General features: G+C 40.0%; 2 protein-coding genes across 10 annotated transcripts in view; both read right to left on the bottom strand.

Annotated features, from left to right (window-relative positions):
• Nucleotides 1-7876, bottom strand: part of myo6a (myosin VIa) — a 90458-nt gene extending 82582 nt beyond the window's left edge. For 2 of the 3 annotated variants that reach the window (XM_060882616.1, XM_060882618.1), the window contains exon 1: nt 7739-7876. The gene's annotated coding sequence lies outside the window, so the exon portion shown is untranslated. Of the gene's footprint in view, nt 1-7720 lie in introns of all 3 variants that reach the window. The other variant, XM_060882617.1, reaches the window with a different exon arrangement.
• A 3498-nt stretch (nt 7877-11374) lies between these two features.
• senp6a (SUMO specific peptidase 6a) overlaps nt 11375-23540 on the bottom strand; it is an 18250-nt gene continuing 6084 nt past the window's right edge. For 3 of the 7 annotated variants that reach the window (XM_060882982.1, XM_060882986.1, XM_060882989.1), the window contains 20 exons: nt 23145-23294; nt 22409-22429; nt 21904-21968; nt 19959-20035; nt 19126-19492; nt 18680-18918; nt 18368-18511; nt 17948-17981; nt 17557-17745; nt 17050-17240; nt 16498-16754; nt 16215-16331; nt 15800-15922; nt 15619-15711; nt 14949-15277; nt 14776-14852; nt 14344-14432; nt 13525-13593; nt 13218-13368; nt 11375-12565 (listed from right to left, as the gene is read on the bottom strand). In XM_060882982.1, the coding sequence (XP_060738965.1) occupies nt 12338-12565; nt 13218-13368; nt 13525-13593; nt 14344-14432; nt 14776-14852; nt 14949-15277; nt 15619-15711; nt 15800-15922; nt 16215-16331; nt 16498-16754; nt 17050-17240; nt 17557-17745; nt 17948-17981; nt 18368-18511; nt 18680-18918; nt 19126-19492; nt 19959-20035; nt 21904-21968; nt 22409-22429; nt 23145-23294 (3010 nt within the window). In that variant the 3' untranslated portion in view covers nt 11375-12337. The remainder of the gene's footprint in view (nt 12566-13217; nt 13369-13524; nt 13594-14343; nt 14433-14775; nt 14853-14948; nt 15278-15618; nt 15712-15799; nt 15923-16214; nt 16332-16497; nt 16755-17049; nt 17241-17556; nt 17746-17947; nt 17982-18367; nt 18512-18679; nt 18919-19125; nt 19493-19958; nt 20036-21903; nt 21969-22408; nt 22430-23144; nt 23295-23540) is intronic. The other 4 variants (XM_060882985.1, XM_060882984.1, XM_060882987.1 and 1 more) reach the window with 4 other exon arrangements.

Raw genomic sequence — 23540 nt, 5'->3', positions numbered from 1 at the left:
ATACCAGCATTCACAAGCAGACTGCGTTTTACACAGGACTTTTAATTATTCATTTTATGCATGAGTTATCAGTGCACACTGTAACGGCAACCACTAAAAGATCTGGGTTACGGAAAGATTGGAGTAACTCAGGGTACAATATGCAAAGGAATGCAACAGCAATGCAGCTTTCTCGTGATTATTAACCAAGGTCATGTGGATGTTTAGATCATTCTAGACTGGAAAAATGACGTTAATGCTAACTGAAGTGTAAGCTATCAAATGACCTTCCATCCATCCATCCATCCATCCATCCAGCCAGCCATTCATCAAGCCTTCCATCCATTCAGCCTTTCATCCATTCAGCCTTCGATCAATTCAGCCTTCCAGCCAACCAGAGATCCATCCAACCAGCCAGCCATCCATCCCGACATCCATCCCGACATCCATTCAACCATCCATCCAACTTCTGTATAACCATCCGTTCAGCCATCCAACAGAGGGTCATGGGGATCCTGGAGTCCATCTCAAGGGACTCGAGATAGAGGTGAGGGGACAAACTAAACAAAGTGCCAAACCAGCACACACATACACACTCACATTCACATACTACGAACAATTTAGAATCTGCCTACAACACGTCTTTAGACTGTGGAAGGAAACTAGTGAACCTGAAGGTTTAAAACCACTAAACCAGCATGGCCCATCTACCATTTTTCTCAAATTATATTTATACACTAAATTTGTGGATGGTTGAACATTAAAAAATGACATCAAAATTATTCTCGAATTCTCTACAAACTTGATTTTGAAATTTATCTTGCTGATAAGGTGATGATTTATTTTTTCGAATACATTTATAACCCTGCTCCAATGCATTAACATTTCTATAGTTACAGCCTACACAAGGAATTTGTACTGGTCTTTGATCCATGTAAGATTCTTTTAAAAAACATATTTAATTGATGACACAGTGATGTTTTTTGGAAGGAGTCTCCAGTGTCAATGGTAAAGAAGTAAAGCTGCTGCTGATAGTACTTAATAAATATAAGTTACTTTAAAAAAAACTACAGACAATTACAGACAAGTGCAGACATTTGGACACCTACAGACAACTATAAACATCTATAGACACCTACAGACAACTATAAACATCTATAGACACCTACAGACAGCTATAAACATCTATAGACACCTACAGTCAGTTACAAACAGCTATAGACACCTACAGACACCTACAAACAGCTATAAACTTCTATAGACACCTAAAGACAGCTATAAACATCTATACACACCTACAGACAGCTATAAACATCTATAGACACCTACAGACAACTACAAACATCTATAGACACCTACAGACAGCTAAAAACATCTATAGACACCTACAGAAAGCTACAAACAGCTATAAACCTCTATAGACACCTACCGACAAATACAGACCGCTACAAACATCTATAGACACCTACAGACACCTACAGGCAGCTATAAACATCTATAGACACCTACAGACAGCTATAAACATCTATAGACACCTACAGAAAGCTATAAACATCTATAGACACCTACAGAAAGCTATAAACATCTATAGACACCTACAGACAGCTACAAACATCTATAGACACCTACAGACAGCTATAAAGATCTATAGACACATACAGACAGCTACAAATATCTATAGACACCTACAGACAGCTGTAAACATCTATAGACACCTACAGACAGCTACAAATATCTATAGACACCTACAGACAGCTACAAACATCTATAGACACCTACAGACAGCTACAAACATCTATAGACACCTACAGACAGCTACAAATATCTATAGACACCTACAGACAGCTATAAACATCTATAGACACCTACAGACAGCTACAAATATCTATAGACACCTACAGACAGCTATAAACATCTATAGACACCTACAGAAAGCTATAAACATCTATAGACACCTACAGAAAGCTATAAACATCTATAGACACCTACAGAAAGCTATAAACATCTATAGACACCTACAGACAGCTATAAACATCTATAGACACCTACAGACAGCTATAAACATCTATAGACACCTACAGAAAGCTACAAACAGCTATAAATCTCTATAGACACCTACCGACAAATACAGACAGCTACAAACATCTATAGACACCTACAGACAACTACAGACAGCTATAAACATCTATAGACACCTACAGACAGCTACAAACAGCTATAGACACCTACAGATAACTACAGACTCCTATAGACTACTACAGACAGCTATAAACTGTTGACACCCAAAAAAACCTATAGACAATTACATACACCAATAATCAGCTACAAACATCTATAGACACCTAAAGACAGCTATAAACATCTATAGACACCTACAGAAAGCTACAAACAGCTATAAACCTCTATAGACACCTACCGACAAATACAGACAGCTACAAACATCTATAGACACCTACAGACAGCTATAAACATCTATAGACACCTACAGAAAGCTATAAACATCTATAGACACCTACAAACAGCTATAAACCTCTATAGACACCTACTGACAAATACAGACAGCTACAAACATCTATATACACCTACAGACAACTACGGACAGCTATAAACATCTATAGACACCTACAGACAGCTACAAACAGCTACAAACATCTATAGACACCTACAGACAGCTACAAACATCTATAGACACCTACAGACAGCTATAAACATCTATAGATACCTACAGACAGCTACAAACATCTATAGACACCTACAGACAGCTACAAACAGCTACAAACATCTATCGAAACCTACAGACAGCTATAAACATCTATAGACACCTTCAGAAAGCTACAAACAGCTATAGACCTCTACAGACACCTACCGACAAATACAGACAGCTACAAACATCTATAGACACCTACAGACAGCTACAAACCGCTATAGACACCTACAGACACCTACAGACAGCTACAAACCGCTATAGACACCTACAGACACCTACAGACAGCTACAAACCGCTATAGACACCTACAGATAACTACAGACTCCTATAGACAACTACAGACAGCTATAAACTGTTGACGCTCAAAACAAACCTATAGACAATTACATACACCAATAATCAGCTACAGACAGCTACAGACAGCTACAGACAATTACAAACACCAAAAACAGCTACAGACATCTACAATTATAGACAAATACAGACAATTATAGACAACAACAGTAAACTATAGAAAGCTACAGACAGCTAAAGGTTTGTGGTTATTTGTATAACCGTGAATTATCTTCCTTTTCCCTAGATGGGGTCGTATTTTGACCAAATCATTCAATTTCTTCTTATTTGGTCTTAAATGGTTAACATTTAGAAAACTACTTTTGTTGTTGTTTTTGACCAGTGAGGCATTTTTGGTTGTAATAGATCCTGTACATGAGTCGGGGTCATCGAGTATGCTTCATTCAGACAGAGAACTAGGGCAGGTTGCTATAGACAACACACAGCAGAGGCTGGGTTCATTTGGATGTGGTCAGAGCTCCACCCTTGTGCTCAGACAGCTCCAGAGAGGTGCAGACAAATCTGATTTTCACTTTTCCTCAACGACATTCCGACATAGTGCTCGGACTTATCCTCATCATTGTTAGATAAACGATGCTAGTTACACTGTTCTTATAACTGATAAAGAAGTCCAAGTTGAGTCCAAATGTAATCTGTGGTCTTCTAGCAGTTAGGAAATACACCACTCATGCATGTGCGCGGACACACACACACACACACACACACACAAACACACATGTCCATGAAATCTGCTAGTCTATTGCATCTATTCAGTAAGCGGCATTTAAAAGGAAAAATGCCGACTCTACATTCAACTCTTTTTAATTCAGTCACCCATCAACAACATGGAGGCTTTTGGTCCTTGTTCGAGGGACATAATCTAAATATTTGGCTCCAAAAGGCTGTTTAGTCAGGAACCAAGATATAAACAATTCATTGTTATTACCTATGAATGACATATAGAAGAAACAAGAAGTGGAATTTCTTTGCTAATCCTTACGCTAATAAAATGTACGCAATCAGAACAATTAGCTTAAATCTGGATGAACAACCCTTATGATAAACATACAGTGATGCTAAAACCAAAAGAATGACAACCGGCTTTTAAACCTCTTAACATGTGAGTCACAAAACCTTAAGAACAGCACCTCTAGGTGTGTCGTCTCACACAAGACATGTCAAAGCGACACACCCAGTTCTTTAGAAGGCAAAGCACAGGCTCGAACACTATCCCTTCATCCAGCATTTTGTCCAGGAGCACTAAATATAAATATATAATTTAAACGCTAGATTTATGACACAGGAAACAGCAAACTTATTACCGCACGTTAGCTACCTTGTAAATTTTGCTTAGTAATGCAGGATAATATCTCGTTGGTGTTCGTTAAATAGCACAAGAAATGCAGTTCAGAGTCAGTGCACTCATATAAACAGTCAGGGCAAAGGGTAAGCCTGGGAATGAACACCATCACCCAGAGCCGAATGGTTAATGATCATTTCCTCATTGCGCTTCATAGTAAACGACTAGCACCAGCAATTACTAAACCTTAGCAAGACATTCAGCTACTGGGAAGAGACTTTCGGTGTGACCAACGCTACTGACATTGAGAGAATTCGATCAATCCTTAAGGCTCTAAATTTGGAAAGGACCAAACCCAAGGCTCTTTAAAACTTTTCACATTTTCACCAGTACACTAAAGGGCCATTCCACCGTCAGAGCAGAAACAAATCATTTTCTGGATGGAAGTTTGATCTAAAATGAGTCAGGACTCTGTTGGATTTCAGTTTGAGATGTGTGTTTTTCCCACTGTTGGATATCCTGACACAGAATTTTAGTGGTTGAAGACATTTTAGCTGCTTGGGACATTTCAGAGAGCAGAAAACTAACCGTTTCTATGTTAATATTGTCCTACTTATGAAACACTACAAATGCTTAAAGCAAACGTCTAAAATCGTATAAGCTTCATATTAACCACTACTGTGGAGTGAGACATGATACAGAAAGAGTTAAATCAGAGGTTCTCGCCTTTTGTCTAGCCAGGAACCGTTCATCCTTTATCTTTGTCCTCATCAGGATCATACAGAATCCATAACCAAAGGTGATTTCCAACATGGTACAAAAAAATGAGTATACAAGTTGTTATAATATCTGTAGATCACAGAATCATACTTATGGATCAATATGTTGGAGGTTTATGACAAGGAATGTGCAATTATTGTAAAATGTGTAGTGGAACGAGCTTCGGAAGAAGTTTCACACCGGCGCTCATACACAGATCGAGAAGTGATTTGTGTGCCTACTGTAGATCGATCATTAACGTATACCTGCATGTGCACTGTAAAATTCTGCCAAGAGACATCACTGTGACTGCATAATGAAGGGATGATAATGTAAAGACATCAGTCACATTAGACATAGAGATCAGACCTTTCTGACCTTTGACCTGGTTATCCACGTGTCCTCAAAGTGTCACATAGTACTTTTCCTCTACTATCCACACACCTGACCAGGTACCTGGTGCGTTGGACTAGGTGTGTTGAGTGGAACAAGACAGGACAGGATAAGACACAGGACAGGACAGGACAGGACAAGACAAGACAAGACAAAGGACATGATGAGACAGGACATGACAAGACAAGACGGGACAGGACAGGACAAGCCAAGGCAAGACAGGACAAGACAAGACACAAGACAAGACAGGATGTCTCATGAGTCTCTAAGTGTGTTTATAAAAGCGTGTGCATGCCACTTGTGTGTAGTGTTTATAAACACTCACATACATGTAGATGTAGTGTTTATAAACACTCACATACATGTAGATGTAGTGTTTATAAACACTCACATACATGTAGATGTAGTGTTTATAAACACTCACATACATGTAGACGTAGTGTTTATAAACACTCACATACATGTAGACGTAGTGTTTATAAACACTCACATACATATAGATGTAGTGTTTATAAACACTCACATACATATAGATGTAGTGTTTATAAACACTCACATACATATAGATGTAGTGTTTATAAACACTCACATACATATAGATGTAGTGTTTATAAACACTCACATACATGTAGATGTAGTGTTTATAAACACTCACATACATGTAGATGTAGTGTTTATAAACACTCACATACATGTAGAAGTAGTGTTTATAAACACTCACATACATGTAGGCGCAGTGTTTATAAACACTCACATACATGTAGGCGCAGTGTTTATAAACACTCACATACATGTAGACGTAGTGTTTATAAACACTCACATACATGTAGGCGCAGTGTTTATAAACACTCACATACATGTAGGCGCAGTGTTTATAAACACTCACATACATGTAGGCGCAGTGTTTATAAACACTCACATACATGTAGATGTAGTGTTTATAAACACTCACATACATGTAGAAGTAGTGTTTATAAACACTCACATACATATAGAGGTAGTGTTTATAAACACTCACATACATGTAGATGTAGTGTTTATAAACACTCACATACATGTAGAAGTAGTGTTTATAAACACTCACATACATATAGAGGTAGTGTTTATAAACACTCACATACATGTAGATGCAGTGTTTATAAACACTCACATACATGTAGATGTAGTGTTTATAAACACTCACATACATGTAGATGTAGTGTTTATAAACACTCACATACATGTAGATGTAGTGTTTATAAACACTCACATACATGTAGGCGCAGTGTTTATAAACACTCACATACATGTAGGCGCAGTGTTTATAAACACTCACATACATGTAGATGTGTGTTTATAAACACTCACATACATGTAGATGTAGTGTTTATAAACACTCACATACATGTAGATGTAGTGTTTATAAACACTCACATACATGTAGATGTAGTGTTTATAAACACTCACATACATGTAGGCGCAGTGTTTATAAACACTCACATACATGTAGGCGCAGTGTTTATAAACACTCACATACATGTAGGCGCAGTGTTTATAAACACTCACATACATGTAGACGTAGTGTTTATAAACACTCACATACATGTAGATGTAGTGTTTATAAACACTCACATACATGTAGAAGTAGTGTTTATAAACACTCACATACATATAGAGGTAGTGTTTATAAACACTCACATACATGTAGATGTAGTGTTTATAAACACTCACATACATGTAGATGTAGTGTTTATAAACACTCACATACATGTAGATGTAGTGTTTATAAACACTCACATACATGTAGATGTAGTGTTTATAAACACTCACATACATGTAGAGGTAGTGTTTATAAACACTCACATACATGTAGATGTAGTGTTTATAAACACTCACATACATGTAGATGTAGTGTTTATAAACACTCACATACATGTAGATGTAGTGTTTATAAACACTCACATACATGTAGATGTAGTGTTTATAAACACTCACATACATATAGATGTAGTGTTTATAAACACTCACATACATGTAGACGTAGTGTTTGTGTTGGAGAATTAGTTCAGTAAGCAGCACAGACTCGTCGTGTAGGAACAAGGATTTCTGCTTGATTTAAAGTAGAACATTACACATCTAGACAAATGCCATATAAATAAGTGTAGGAAAGAAACGGAGGACTAAACAGTACCAGCGGTTTCCTGCGTTCTGACAGCCTCCATTAGCATCTAGCGCACTTTCCCAACAACAACAACACATAAATGACTCACCTGTCAGTGTGAACTCACCTCGTATATTCCCTAATGACTGTGTGTCAATTTACATGGGAGTTACAGCACACACACAGATGTCCCGACCTGCAGACTCTCTCTCTCTCTCTCTCTCTCTCTCTCTCTGTTCGACTCCCACAATGAACCCGATTCACGGGTTGCCAGGTGACGCAAAATAATCCTCACGCTATTCTCACCACTCGTAGTTCTCGATAAAACCCAAAACACCAAGTAAACTTGTAAAGTCAATGAACAACCACTAGTGAAAAATATTCGCATCCGATTTGAGTCAGAATGTAAAAAAAAATGAAATAAAATAAACGGATTTCAAAAATTAAATTCAACCAATCTGGCAACAATTTGTCCACGATTGTGGGCGGAGTGATGTCACGGATTATCATTAGCCAATCGGAGTGGTCAGAGCGTCTGTGACGTAATCGCACGCTGCAAGACTGGACCTGTCTCAGCAGGTGTATTGGACTCCAAAGTTTTTTGTTTCTTCCTTAATCTTTTATATGCAGGTTAATCTAATATAAATATATCATATATATCATACTGTGGTTTTACATTTGAACCTAAGTTTTAGTATATATACGTATATATACACACACACACACACACACACATACATATATATATATATCTCAGAAGGTGCAGGTCAAGAGGGAGGTCCATGAGAAGATACATGGATGTGGTAAAAGAGGACATGAAGTTAATTGGTGCGAGAGTAAAGGGATGCCGAGGATAGAGAATGATGGAAACCGATGATTCGCTGTGGCTGACGAGAAAAGCCGAAAATAGAAGAAAATATCTCAGAACGCACAAAACCTCAAACTTCTACCTCGGGTTCCACTCATGTCAGCCTGCAGCCATTGTGCCAACTGGACAGAGCTTAAAGACTTCTTTTAACTTAACTTTCAGATAATGCGATGGTCCTAAGTGGACAAAAAATTACTGTTTGTCCCAAAATTGTGGTTTCTACCTGCATTACATGTAGTCTTGCTTAAAAGCCCAACATTTGTTCTCTTGTGGTCCTGAATCGTGAACTCACAATCTATTGTTTATAATTAACTACAGAGCTAACTTAAAAAAAAAGTATACCTGTAACTGCCCTAGTTCTGACACCGATCGTCTGACACGACGGACACTGATGAATCTACAGTCTGAGCTAGAAAGAAATCAGGTCCAGCCTCATTTCTTCAAAATCTGCTTTTAAACATTTTTAAGCAGTCAACAATAGATACCAAAAATGTTTGATAAGATATGAGGAGCTTTGCATCTGCTATTAGATTTCACCTGCTGTCCAGTCTATATTTCCTTAAACGAGAACTTCCCTTTAGCCGTTTGTAAACAAAAGAGAGAAGAAAATAGAGAGAAGAGAAAGTTCCATTGTTTAGATAATGCTCCAAAGGTAATTAGTGTCAATTCATCTTAAACCGGTCACAACGGTGTTGTGACACAAGCTGCGCAAACAGCACTTTGTGACCTCTGATGGAAACTCTGACGAACGAGACCAGATATGTTCACTAGCAGGCATAAAAATGAGTGTGCTTGACATTTAACCACAGGTTTATGGATCCCATTGATCCATTTAAAGCTTTTAGCATGTTTGCACTGGAGATCCTGTCTATTATGATGCTTAAAAGCTGGACACGAGTAGCAGTAAAGCTTTGAGTTTTTTTTTTCTACCTCACCACGTCCAAGTCACACCCTTATTTATAATAATTTTACCTGAAATATTGTAGATTTACACCTGAAAACTGCTGCTGGAATCATTTACTCATACTGAACATCAGAACAATTTTTGACTTGATTATTAAAGAGCTGTAAAGAGTAATGATTTAAAATCTCACTATCCAGCATCACCCAGAAGTTCACTATTGAATCTGGTTCTTCTCGATGTTTCCTCTTTATATCTCAGGGAGTTTTTCCTTTCCATGTGCATTTTTTTTGGATTGCTCACTATGGATCTAAATCTATATCCATATTTCAGCCAGAGGTCAAAACAAGGGCCTGATCTGATGTTGTATGGATGTTTTTACCCCATTACTGAAGCTAAAATAAAAGTCTACTCTTTTCGTTCATCTTCAGTAACGGCTTATTCCAGCAAAACTGAGCATGGAAAGTCCGGTAGGCTTTTGAGAAGTACAAAGAAATTGGTGGAAACCCATTCAGACCATATATGAGAAGAGATAAAACTGAATAAGCTATAAAATTGCACGCAATTAAGAAATCTAAACATCACACTTTGGACCCCGGAGCTGTGAAGCTCATGTTTGAGTAGTCCACATGCTAGACAACTGGCAAATTGATGATCTAATGGGGGAAAAAAACAACTCTGGAAGGAGATTTGTCTATTAAAAATATACAAACTGGCCACAACGAGCCAACAGAACAGCTTCAATTTACTTTAGCTCATAAACCACCTGCCTAATGTTGAGTAGGTCCACCTTTTGCCACCAAAACGGCTCTGACCCACCAAAGCACGATAGACTCCTAAAGATGAGGGTTATATGAAGGTTTGCTGTGGAATCTGGCAGCAAATCCTTTATGTCCTGCACGTTCTGAGGTGAGACCTCTATAGATTGGTCTAGTCCAGGACGTCCCCCAGACACTTGATACGATTGAGATCTGAGGAATTTGGAGGCACTTTGAAAGTCTTTGTCATGTTCCTGAACAATGTTTGCGGTTTGGCAGGAAGCATTATCCTGCTGAAAGAGGACACTGGAATAAGGGAATACCGTTGCCATGAACTTGGTAGATGTACAGCAACGTTTAGGTAGGTGAAGCATACCAAAGTAACATCCACATGAATTCCAGGACTCAAGGATTCCCAGCGGAATATCACACAGCCCAGAGCATTACATCGTATCGGTCAGCTTGCCTTCTTCCCATAGTGCATCCTGTTGCTATGTTTTCGCTAGGTAAGCAATAAACACATTTACTTTTGCAATTTGTGTTAGAGGTAGCTCTTTTATGTGGGATTGGACCAGATGAGCTAAGCTTTGCTTTCCAAGCACATGATTGAGGCTTGTGTGCCCATGACACGGTCAGTAGTTCTAAGGTTTTCCACTTTTAGTAGGTTCTAAACCACTACACCTCAGGAACACCTCCAAAAGACCCAGTCACGTAACCCTCAATTTCTCAGATCCTTATGCTTGTGTTCACTAAGTGTGAACTAAGTGTTCACTTGCTGCCTAATATATACAGTGAATGATGACGGTGAATGACCTGTAAAAGTATACAGCGAGCCTTCGGGCCATGTATATGGAGGTCTGGGTCATTCAGAAAGGTACCACTTCCACCAGGATAGAAAGAGTTGCACAATCAGAATAATTTTGTAGTTTGCATTGATGCTTAGCTTGAATGGGACAACTGAATCAAACCATGCCAAAAAAAAAAATATATATATATATATATATATATATATATATATATATATATATATATATATATATATATATTTATATATATATATATATATTTCTACCGACCGAAAAAGGCAACCGAAACAGTTTTGTTTCCATTAATTTGTCACATATCTCTATAATAAAATAAACGTGTCTTTCACAAGAAATTTTGTTGACCAGACCTGAACATATACAGTGTAAACTTATGTATACACTCATAACTATAAGAGCAAGTTACAGAAGATTGTTAATTGAATACCAAGTAATTTAATAATAAACCACATACGGACACAAGTATGACGCAATACAGTCATTAACGTACGAGTATTTAGGATCCAGTGTGACGCATTTACAGAAAAATAAACAGAAGTTCCCGTCGTCCATTACTATCGATTTTACTCACTTTATTATGTAATTATATTATATTTATTGCAGACCAGTAAAGAATAGAAAAGAGCACTCATGACCCTCCATTTCAAACGCTTATATTTGTGTGAACTAAGGCAGATGTGCACTCTTGCATCTCAAATAGTTTTAATATTGAAAATGAGGTCCACTTACATGTGGTAACATTGTATAAAGCTCTGACAGGCACTGACTAGCAACGATTTAATGCCATGAGAGAAGCTATTTTTTTTTTAAATTTTTTTTTTTGCTTTAAAAAAAAACAAACAAACAAAAAAATATCCAGATGTATTTGGATAATTAGCCTACAAACAACAAACTGTTGTACCTTCTGTGGTAAAAAGCGCATATGAAGTACAGACAGAACAGGACGTTAAACAGTTACTGTTTGGGCTTTGTGGAGAGGTCAGGGCTGTTTGTGCCCTTCATGACGTCAACAAATGAATGTTTTAAACTCTAAACAGTGAGACAAAAATCATGAGAGGTCAAATTCACAAGTCAGCAAAAAACAAACAAACAAAAAAACTGTTCAGCATATATACATGTTTTCTTTAATACAAATGAAGTCTTCTTGCTCTTTTGTTAAGGAAAGAGAAATAAAATTAAAAAAAAAAAAAAAAAAAAAAACAACAAAAAAGGAAACAGTTGTTGTTACGGAGGAGTCGTCCAGCAGCGTACGATCATGACGAGTCCCCCGGTTAGCTGTCAGTGTCATGGGGGTTTGGGAAAGGGAGGGATTGGGGCGGCACCAACAGGACCGTTTCATAACAAGAGCTATAGCAGCATGGGGCTGGTTTTTTCATTAACTGATTGGTGGGATGAGGTCGGCTGACTCTAAGGCGTCTCCAATGTCCAGGTCCTCGCAGACCTCTCCGACGTCCAGATCCTGCCCAGAGTTCTCCCTGTCCAGCTGTTGTTGGGACTGGATCTTTAGAATGAGCTCCTTGATTTCGTCGCGTTTTGTCTTCATCCGTTGCTGTGGGAACCAGTCCAATAAATTCATAGGGAGATGGAAGCTTGGCACAGGGTTCTTTGAAAAAGAGAAAAAAGGAGAGAAATCTATATTTAGACAAGATATTTAGACAGATTCAGTATTCGCACTCTAAATCCTTAGCTTGCGGTTCTTTCCTGTTACAATAGGCTAATTTTCTGAAGTTTATATATAGCGAATGGAGCTCTGTACTTTCTGAGAGCGATGCTCACAAATAAATCGCAAGCCTCCTTTTTTAACCTGGCTTCACTGAACGAGTGAGAGTCCTAAAATACACGCTCCTCCATTCTGATTGGTCAGATGATGGTTAATTTGGCTACAAGTTACAGAAAACATTCTCTATGCCTTAATCTTCCTTATTCAAATCTGTCAGCATCAGTGAGTTTGTTTGAAAAATAAATAAATAAATAAATAAATGAATGAATATTCGCTGTATTGATGTGTCCAGTCCCTTGGCAATGCTCCCAGCATGCAGGGTTTAGAAACACTTGGTCACAATGAAGCTCTTCCCCTTCATCTGCATGGTACATTTCCTTACCGGTCAGGGTTCAGCTCGGTGTCCTCAACCTAATCAATATCTTGCCAGTGCTACTGAAAAATAGGCTTTCAGTTACAAAACTACCTTCAAAACATAATGCTGATCTGTCACACTGTTATTGTCCAATATGACATGGTTTATGTCTCGCTGTACCTCAAAGAAGCTCTCGACGTATTGCAGCACATAGACGCCACAGTCGCTGAAATTGTCCTGTTGCGGCACCCGCGGACTTGAGCCCTTCATCAAGTCCTTCCCAAAGCTCCTATGAGTGCTTTTCTTCACTTCCCACTCTACCTCCAGATACCTGGAGACACACACACACACACACACACACACACACACACACGCAAAGGATGCAGTCAAATATCCACTATGAAAATGTTCATCTCCACTACCGTTTTATTCTTCTTTGCATTTGTTTATACAGAAATTGAACACAAAGTGTAAAGCAGTAACCTACTCTCGCAATGTCTTCACCACTGTAGATCTGGCAGGGCCTCGCAATGAGTCCATGATGAGGATACACGGTCTGAGAGAGGACCACATCACAATAATTAACCCTTGTGGGATCTTCAGAAGGATGATAACTTCTGATATCTTCTCACATCTCCACTGCTACAGTTCAACAGTCTGACACGGTACTAAAACTACTGACAAATTTGCTTTGGTTTCTAATTTAAGTAAAGGCTTTTCGATTACGAATAAATCAGTGGCAGCTTAAATATAGAATGTTATTTTTTTATTTTTCAAATATTTGCAATTTCAGAACGTCTTCGCGCTCGTACACGTCCCCCTTTTTTTTCGTGTAAAGAAACCTGACTCGAAGAAAGCTGATCTTTAGTCTCGATTGAAAAGTACAAAATCTTGAATCAGACATTTCATTTTGTTGTTTTAAAGATTCCAGAGTTTCTATTAATCCTATGATTTTCGATGCGTCTCTGGCTTTTGATCCTCACTCCATGTTAGTTATGCTGCCCCCTAGTGGCGATACAAAGTCATTGTACAAATCACAAAAAAAAACATTTGCCCTTTAATATAGCTCAATTTTATACAGAAGAGTATGGCCTAAGTATCACTGAGTTTAGTCAGCGGTTTCGTTTGCTTCCTGTTTAATTTTCTTTTTCGTTTTATCATCTCCGCTAATAAAATCAGCCTCATGAGTAGTTTGCTAGTGAGACTGATCAAGCATGTTTTACATGTGGAGGTGTTTTAGTGTATCTACAACACTGTACGCTGACATTAACACGATGCAGTTCCTGTGTTCGGTCGGCGTACTCACTGTTTGCAGATGGTGGGTTTAGATGCCCACTCCAGGCTCTCTGACGTCGCAGTGTCGTCCCCCAGGGCTCCGTCTTCGCTGCACTCGTCCTGAAAAGAGCGACGATACGAACGGTGAGACACGAAGCTTATAAACTATACACACTACATAAAGATAGTCACAAACTGCGTCTGCACTTTTCGGAGATGTCGGTTACAGATTTTTAAAATGAAACAGCGTTCGATAGCTGAATAACAGCTCGTTTATTAATGACTTAAACGTTGCAATGTGGTAAAACAATGTAGTGCAAGTGGATTACCAAAGTCAACACTGGGTGTTTGTATGAAAATAATGCGCTTCAGGGAATTAATCCACATTGTGCTCTGTGCCTTAGAATGGATGTTTGAGTGGAATGCAATAATATTTACGCAAATGAGACAAGAATCCACTTACATGAGAGGAGCTTTGGTCATCAGAGAAGGTGCCAGGATCTTCACTGCTATAACACACACTGATTCGTTGCAGAGCATCTTTAAAAATAAATAAATAAATACATTTAAAAAAAAGTGTCACTTCTTAAACAGTAAAAACTTTTGTCAAGAAATTCCGATTCTTCTGTAACACACCTGTGTAATGAGACTGAACCTGTCCGTTGACCCTTTCTCTGCGAGTGGTGCAGCTGTGCTCTGGGGCTCGGCGTGGGCAGGAAGATACACTCGAGTGGCTCGTGTCCTGTCCTTCAGCTTCTGTATTAACGTCCTCCGGATTGAAGGAGAGCGGCTCCGTGTGAGGCGAAGGCTCCTCCGTGCCTCCGTCGTTTAACGCGGCGCTCCCTAACTTGGATGGGGACGACGCCTGGGCTTGAGACTGGGTCTGGGGCTGATAATGAGGATTGGGTTCCACACAGGGTCCCTCTAGACCTGGGAAGCAGATCACTGCGAGATACCAGTGTGCTCTGCTCGTAAGAAAGAGGAGAAACAATGAGGGAAATGGAGACGGGGAATAATCAGGGTTTTATTTCCTTTCCAACAGCACTTTTAACAGGAATGCTGACTAATGTCAGTTTTATTTTGTTGCCTTTGTTGTTTCTATAGTAACTAGCATGGATGATGCTCCATATATGAGAATATATATAGAAATAACTAAAAATGGTGGGTTTCTGTAGATATAACTGCTGATACGGCTCTAGGTAAGTAATTGTTTCATTAATATTAATATTGTCTCAGGGAGTTTATCAAATGATCAACTTTACACCGTATCACACCATTTAACTTGATTAAGCAAACGACGGCTTACGACTCGTTGATGGGAACGAAGATGAAGTCCTTCTGAAAAAGGTCCACGTGTCGTGTCCATGTTTTTACCCGATTGTGCTTCCTCTTCTGTATCCTAGGAAGAATTACAACAGACACTTGGATTAATGCTTGGGTTGGACCAGAGCTCCAAATCACGCATGACCTGAGACGGTAGACCTTACGGTAGGTTTGTTGTGTCCGGTGCACTTCTCCTTTCTCTCTGGTTGAGTCTCTTGTAGAAGAAGGAGCTAAAAACGTGACTTCTGCATGCGTCGTCCTTTTTCAACTTCTCCATAAAGAGATATCTGTAAAAACCCAGTGTGAGATCTTTTTCATCCTGTAAGTGCTCCTTTATTTCCAGCAATGGTATTAAAGGATCTTAAAAGCGCTGACGAGTGCGTAATAAGGTTCGTGGTCCCGATATCCGGCCTCATGTTATTTAAAGATAGACTTTTCCCATCTCTCAAAACAAAACACCATGAAAATAAGGTCACGGTTTGAACCATTTGAGAAGCTCTGAATCCCCCAGCCTTATAAACTTACAGTAGAAAAAGTTATAGTTTTAGATAAGACTGTTTATTACAATAAAACACTCACTTTAAATAAAAGTCTATGATGACGTCGTTCAGAAACTCTCCGTCGTTTAAACAGTGAAGGTCTTCATTCGTCACAGAGATTCCACCTTTAGCTGGAGGAGGGGGATACACGATTAACCTGGAAGAGAGGGGAGAGGGGAATAAAAAAACCCGTTATACACCAGTTTAAAAACCCTAAAGCTTATTATGTTTGCAGGACAGGCAACGCATGTAGCTGATGTAAAGATTTTAAACAAGTTCTTCTGAATTTAAAGAAATGAGCAGAGTGGAACATTCTTTCATACTTGATGATGGGGCCTGTGAACGTAGGCTGCAGCTCTGCCATATCCTCGTCGTCGTCTTCATCGAAGATCCCGTGGAGGTGAGCAGAAAATCGGGTCTGGACCGTCGTCTCCGTCGACGCAGCTGGGGTCGCTGTTACCGTGCTCGCCGTGGCTGCGGTTGCTGTCGCCGTGTTGACGGAGGCATTTGCTGTTGTCGTGGTGGGTGTCGGAGGGGACGAACCCGGTTTGGCTTTCTGCGCTTTTGCCTGGGGACAAGACTAGAGAATATGTCACCAGAAATCTTTTCTATACTGTATGAAGAAATCTTACAAAACAACAAAAAAAAAACAAACCTATTCTGTAAAACAGATGGATGAGTCTTTACTAATTAGGTTCGGAAAATAATTCTAACGCTGCGTGTCTTTTCCCAGAATGTCTCAGCGTTCAATTACAAAGATTTGCTAAGATCTCAAACCCATTCAGAAAATCCCTCCCTCCCTCCTGCACATGTTCCTAATAAAGTGTCAGTAGTAAAAGGACATAAAGCTGCCTATATTAAATACAAACACGCACCTTTTCCTTCTCTTTTGACGCTTTGTTATATTGAACCAGTCTAACGTTGGCTTGGTCGAAGGTCAGTCTAGCAGGGAAGTTTGTGAGCTTGTTGTTTCGGGCGATCTCGACCAGGATGTCTTCTAAAATCATCTGTTCTTGCATCGACAGGCCGTTCTCAAAAATCAACACTATGTATTTCTCATCCAAGTCTGTAGGGAAGAAAAAAAATATATATATATAAATTGTTAACACCTTCTATTAACATGTTCGTGTCAAAACTTACTAACGGGTTTCTTTTACAAGCTATTAAACTCATCACGGGTAACAAACGGCTCCTAATTTTATATCACGCAGACTGCGTGTTTAACGCTGGACGTAATTCGTTATCATCGTGTGTGTAGAAATACTGAACATGTCTCAACATGTATTCAAAAAATATTTATGGACATGATGAAGGCGTTTGCTGCCCTGAAGCTGCATAATGAATCCAGGAAGCACTTTGTGTAGCTGAAATGAGACGCTCACTTTCACTGCTGCAGTCGTACCACAGGCCGCCGCTCTCTTGGGACATCTTGAGCTGTGTGCGCAGGCGCTGACACTCGCTGTCGCCGGTCTGGAAAAAGAGGACAGGCAGCTTCCGGACGCTGCACCACTCGCAGCTCGTCAGCTCCGACGACCTGAGGCGCACTTTCTCCATCACGTCGATCTCCTGACCTGTACACGTGAATTTCTCATAACGGTTAAAGTGCAAAACAACAACAACAAAAAAAAACAAAAACACTGTTTTATTTCCTATTTGGCCAGAATCAAAACACACCCCATAATAAAGAATTAACCTTTTTTTTTTTAAACACATCTAATATTTATAACTAGCAACTCTTTCCAAAGGAATGACCTCCGTTTCCCAATCGCTTACCTTCGGTCTCGAGCTGTATGTATTCTACTGTGAACTGTGAGAAAGACAGGAAAGACAGAAGAAAGAGAGAAATAAGCACGTGCTGCTATTTCATGTCTTACTCTCGGTCTCTTTATGCTACAGCGAACGTCTGTCTTACTGCCAAAATAAATGAACAAATAAATATATAAATGAGCCACATCTTAGCTGAGATTTTACCCCTTCATTGTCTTAACATTTATACAATATAAACAAACTAGATTGCATATAGAGACATAAATGGGTGTGTTTGCTGTAGATTTCTCTACCCAGGGTGTCGTGCTGTGAGCTACGTGCGGAGTTTGAGCAAACACAGGGCAAGAATAAATAATTAGTGATTATATACATCAGGGTTTCATTTGTGTGGTACGTTTCACATTATACGTGTTGTGTTAATCTTACGATGACGGGTTTGGTGACCATCCTGCGAAGAGTTCCTATCCGTACGCTCCTGCACTCCAGAATAATGCTCTCCAACTTCTCCGTCTGGCCCAATTTCCGCTTCTTCAACGGAGACGGGTCTTCGCACAAGGGGTTTCGAAACTGCTGGAATATTAAACAAAACGGACTCAAAGATGATCAACACTCTACACATGCAAAGTACAAAGAGGAAAACATCCTCCATAATAAAAATGATTATTATATACACCGGCTAACGAGCACGATCTTGCGCGAAAGTGGACAAAACGCGGCGTTAAGTGAGCGAGTCTTTACCGGATCTTTTAAGCGGTTCCTTCTGGGCACCGTGTTCCTGTGGTCCATGTCAGTAAAAAATTCGCATGCGTGCTCTTCGTGGTCTGTGACTTCTTTAACGGCCGCTTCCACTCTGCCGCAGGAAGGTGCCGGCGAGGAGTGGGCGGAGTCAGCGGGCCTCGGAGAGACGCTGTCCAACCGGTTCACGCTGCCCGTGCTGGAACTGTCGGCCTCGTCGTCTTCGTCGCTGGACAGCACGACTGTAAATAAACACAGTATGTCAGTTGCAGATGCATCGTGGGGCTTTCTAGAGATTTTTAGATTTGATATAAACACGATTCGTTTTGATGATAGTGTTTATGTTTTGTTTTAGTGTTCGGAAGAATCTCCAATATAATGATGTACTGATTGACCAGTTAATGACTCCGGTCTAATGGACACAGTGCTGTTGAATAAACAGCACTCACTTGGGTCGTTGAGTTCGTGCTGCTTGGCGAGAGGCTGCCTCTTCCCCATGATTAGCTTAGCGCCGTTGTGAGGGAGCAGCAGACCTCCGCGGTTAATGCGTGCTGGTGGGTTCATGGCCATTTCGGCGTGAGTAGCGCGTGACCCTGATGTCGCGCCGTAGAAGCTCTTGCTGAGCTGAGTGATGCTAGGAGAGCCAGGAGAGGGAAGGGAGCGTTCAGGCACTCGAGGGGCAGGTGTGGAGGGGACGGCAGGCAGAAGGGGCACTTCAGCGGGCAGCTGGTTCCCGCAGCTTTCACATTTCGTGTGGTCTTCGCTTCGCTGGCCGCACTTTCCGCATACGGTGAAGTACTCGTCCGGCTGCAACGACTGTCAGAGACACGGAGGGGAAAGGAATATTGAAGGAGTTCAGTAGTGAAGACACTGTCTCTGCTAAGACATTAGATTTTCTTACTTATTTCTTTTTTTTAAGCAAGAGAAAACTGTTGGAATCCTGTCAGAATCTGAATCCTGGCCATGTCTGAGCAGTAAGATTTGATGTGGGTTTTTTTTTTGGGAAATTTCACTTTTGGGGCATTTCAGAAAGGAACATGGACAAAAGTTTGTGCAGAACATAACCTGTCTGGTAGAGCTGAACTTAAACATGGTCACATTCACAATCACACAATGTACCGCTGCTGCAGCCATTTATTATTATTATAATTATTATTATTAATTCATTGCCTAGACACACATGAATGTCTGGTTTATTGAAATTTCCCTTCAGCACTAAATCCTCAGTGACCTGCTCGACTTCCATCACCGTACACTGTGACCTGATTTAAACGCTCCTTACCTCTGCCGTGCCGATGCTTTCGAACATCGGCCGCCTCTTCGACTGGACGCATCTCTTTATGTTCGGAGTCTCCGAGTCTGAAGGACAGAGAGCAAGAGGGAAAAAAAATAAATAATGCTATGAGCCAGGTTCTATAAATAGAAAATGACAGACACGGTTTAGGTTAAGGACACCAGCCTACTATCTAATAAGAAGGCAAATTAGAAAATATTACTTTTCCCCCCATTTTCTATATACATCTGCCTAATAATTCTCACAACTGGCAGCATGAAGGTTAATAAAATCAGAAACACGTGATGACACAGCCTTTGAGTGTTTACTCAGTTTGCCAAAGGAAATACGTTACATTATTTTTCCTCTCTCTCTCTGTAAGGGGTATATTGCTGGCTTGCTCCTAGTGCCAAATCTGTCACGGTATCAGAATATTAAGCAGGCTCCACGCTCTTCCAGAGCACTGTAGGGAAGAAAGCCATTTCCCTAAATCAAGGTTAACCCGTTGTACAAAACGCTAATGTTTTCTTCCCTCCGTATCATTCTCTAAAGAGTAATTGGTACACTGCATGTACCGCAAGTTTAATAGTGGGCAAAAGAGGAGAGAGAGGGAAGAAAGAAAAAGAGAAAAAAAAAAAAAAAAGACAGACATACAGGTTCTTAAATCAGCCGTTTACACATAATCCTGTGCGTCTAACATGCTGAAAATGAGGCGCGGTAGGAGGCGAACGGTCTGAAACCATCCGTCGTGACTCACTGCTTCGAAAGGTTATCCAACTGCCCGTGTCTAGACCATTTGTGTTCTATTCACACATTGCCAAGGGAACAGGCTGTATCTTTTAAAATCACCCAAGGACTGAGATACTCCCTTTTTTCTTTTTCTAGCTCCGCTCCTCTCGTTCCTGTCCCTCACAGGAGACGCAGATTAATCAGAGGCCAATGATCCGCTCTGGATATACGCTGACACACACCGCCGTAGAGCTCGGACTCGTTTTGCGCACACACGCATCCCCACAGGCTGTGCGGTCTTACGTAGCGCACAAACACTCTGTTCTTTTCTTTATTCTCTCAGTCGTGTACCGTGTGTCTGAGAAGCACAGGCCGTTCTCATCAAACACGAAGACTAAATGAAGGGAGGAAGAACAGACGTGTGTGTAGTTGTGTGTGTTGGGGAGAAGTGCTGTATTGTAAAGCCGGTTTTCTAGGGTGGAAACCGTTTGTTATCATTTACCCTTTAATGAGAACAAAAGTCAGTAGGTTGATATGAATTACTGAGAGGGTTCAGAGGAAATAAAAGCAGCGGCATCTGGCTCAAACGTCACGTCGTCCTTGAGCCCTGATTGAGCACCTAAGCTTCCGCTGCCAGGAAACATTACTTCCTGAAAAACGGAGCTAAAATGGAGACACTCCTCCCATCTGAAACGGCGAATCGAATGGCTACAGAGACGAGGCAGGATTCGTGGCAGGATTTGTCTCCAGCAGACTGGACCACGGGTACAACCAGCTGGAAGAAAACCTTATTAAAGCGTTTTATATGAAGCGGTGAACGGGTCTTACTGCTGTAATTTGGCATCCTGGTGATCTGATATGACTTGAAATGGCTTTCGCGTGTAATTTTGAAATTGCGTCCTCGTGCACACAGAGAGCACCAGTCTGCTTATTTACTTTATATCATTATATCTTATAAAGGAATTAACATGTTAAAATAAACCTCGGTAAACTGTAACCTTGTTTTAATAGACATTTTTAAAAAAATCTGATCATAATGTGTACTGAAAAATAATTAGATGACAAAAAAATAAAAAAGAAATTATATATATATATATATATACATAAATACTGAAAATTACATACTTTCTGATGCAGTAACCAAAAGTCCACTGTTTTTTTTTTTTTTTTTTATTGCTTTGTTTAAATAAATTGTCCTATTTAAAAATTCAGCATTAACGCTTACCTGAGAGCTCTGGGCAGGTGAGAATGATTTTGTCGAGCTCGGCTCTCTGGGTGGTGAAGTCAGATCTGTGAGGAAACATTTAAAATCACATACAGCGCAGCTCCTTTTTTATACTTTTGCAAACATTTCAAGAATTCGGCTTTTACTTTGTCAGTGCTGTGTAATGAGTGTAGGCTAATGAAAGAAAAACATTTTGAAAGTCACGATATAAAAAAAAAAAAAAAAATTAATGCACTTTAATAAACACGCAAATATAAGAGCTTGTTTTAGGAATTCAGGCCATCTGGTTATAAACATGCATGGCGTGTTAATAAAGGGTCGCTGGAGCGTGCAAACTATTACTGTGTACATTTCCATACACAAATCATTCGATTCAGACTGCGGGAGACGGACAAAAAATGGTCCGTTTAAAAGCTGGCTAATAGCTAAAGCACATGCTAAAGAGCCAGGAAAAGACGACACTGACGTTGCAAGCTCGACAAACAGCGTACGACACGAGACTCACCTTTCTTTCAAGTCAAGGTTGCTTTAAAGTGGGAGAAAGTACATGCGTACATGAATATTACAACAATTAAAGGCAGTGAATGACAGAGCTTACAAAAATAATAAATAAATAAAATTAAAGAGTGAAAAAAAAAATCCTGATTATGTATCACAAGCGTTCATTTATTTCACACATCAGTGAATCAGGATTTCACGAGACACTCACTCCAGGATGCTGACTAGATTTGTACGTGTTTTTTGAGGCCAAAATACTGGATTTTGTTGTTTTTTTCTTTTTTTTTTAAATTACAAGCACATGATTCTTCTTTTAAAGTCCTACGAGTGAAGACACGCATGTAATGACTTTCTATGAGAGCTGTGGTCATGTTCGAGACAATCAAATAAGGCTTTGGTGGAAAGAGCACACACACACACACACACACAGAGACAGAGAGAGAGACAGAGAGAGCGACAGAGACAGAGAGATACAGAGAGAGAGAGTGAGAGAGAGAGAGTGAGAGAGGGGTGATTCCTTATATCTTACATTTTATGAGAGAGAGAGAGCGAGAGGGAAAGTGCGAGAGTAAGAGAAAGAAAAAGAGAGTAAGAGAGAGAGAGAGAGAGAGAGAGAGAGAGAGAGAGAAAGTGAGAGTAAGAGAGAGAGAAAGAAAAAGAGAGAAAGTGAGAGTAAGAGACAGAGAGAGAGCGAGAGAGAGAGAGAGAGAGAGATAGAGGATACAGGATGTGTTGTGCTGTACCTTTGGACTGGCTTTCTAACAGAAGAGGGGAGATGCGTGTGCTGAAACAGCCGTCCCTGAACTACCACTCCTTGAGGTGGCACTGAACTCATGATTAAATAGTTGGTTCTGTTGGGTAGCTGGGAAATGGCCAACGCGTGCTGGGCTTCACTGGCAATGACATGAGACAGGCACAAAAACATTAGAGCTTTAAATAAACATTTAGAACAAATATGCAAATGTCTACGTTATCTTCAACACTGACTGTAAAGTTTACTGTCTGAGGAGATAAACACTAACTCATCAGGCTATAATCTCCAGCATCAGTGTGTCTGCACTTCACTGTAAATAAATAACTCCAATAACTCATGCCATAAAGGTGCATCATAGTGTACAGGTTCTGTAACAGAGAGCTAG

Source organism: Tachysurus vachellii, chromosome 12, assembly GCF_030014155.1.
Source record: "Tachysurus vachellii isolate PV-2020 chromosome 12, HZAU_Pvac_v1, whole genome shotgun sequence".
NCBI lineage: Eukaryota > Metazoa > Chordata > Actinopteri > Siluriformes > Bagridae > Tachysurus > Tachysurus vachellii.
Note: the sequence above shows the minus strand (reverse complement) of the source record. Positions and strands in the feature narration are given on the sequence as shown.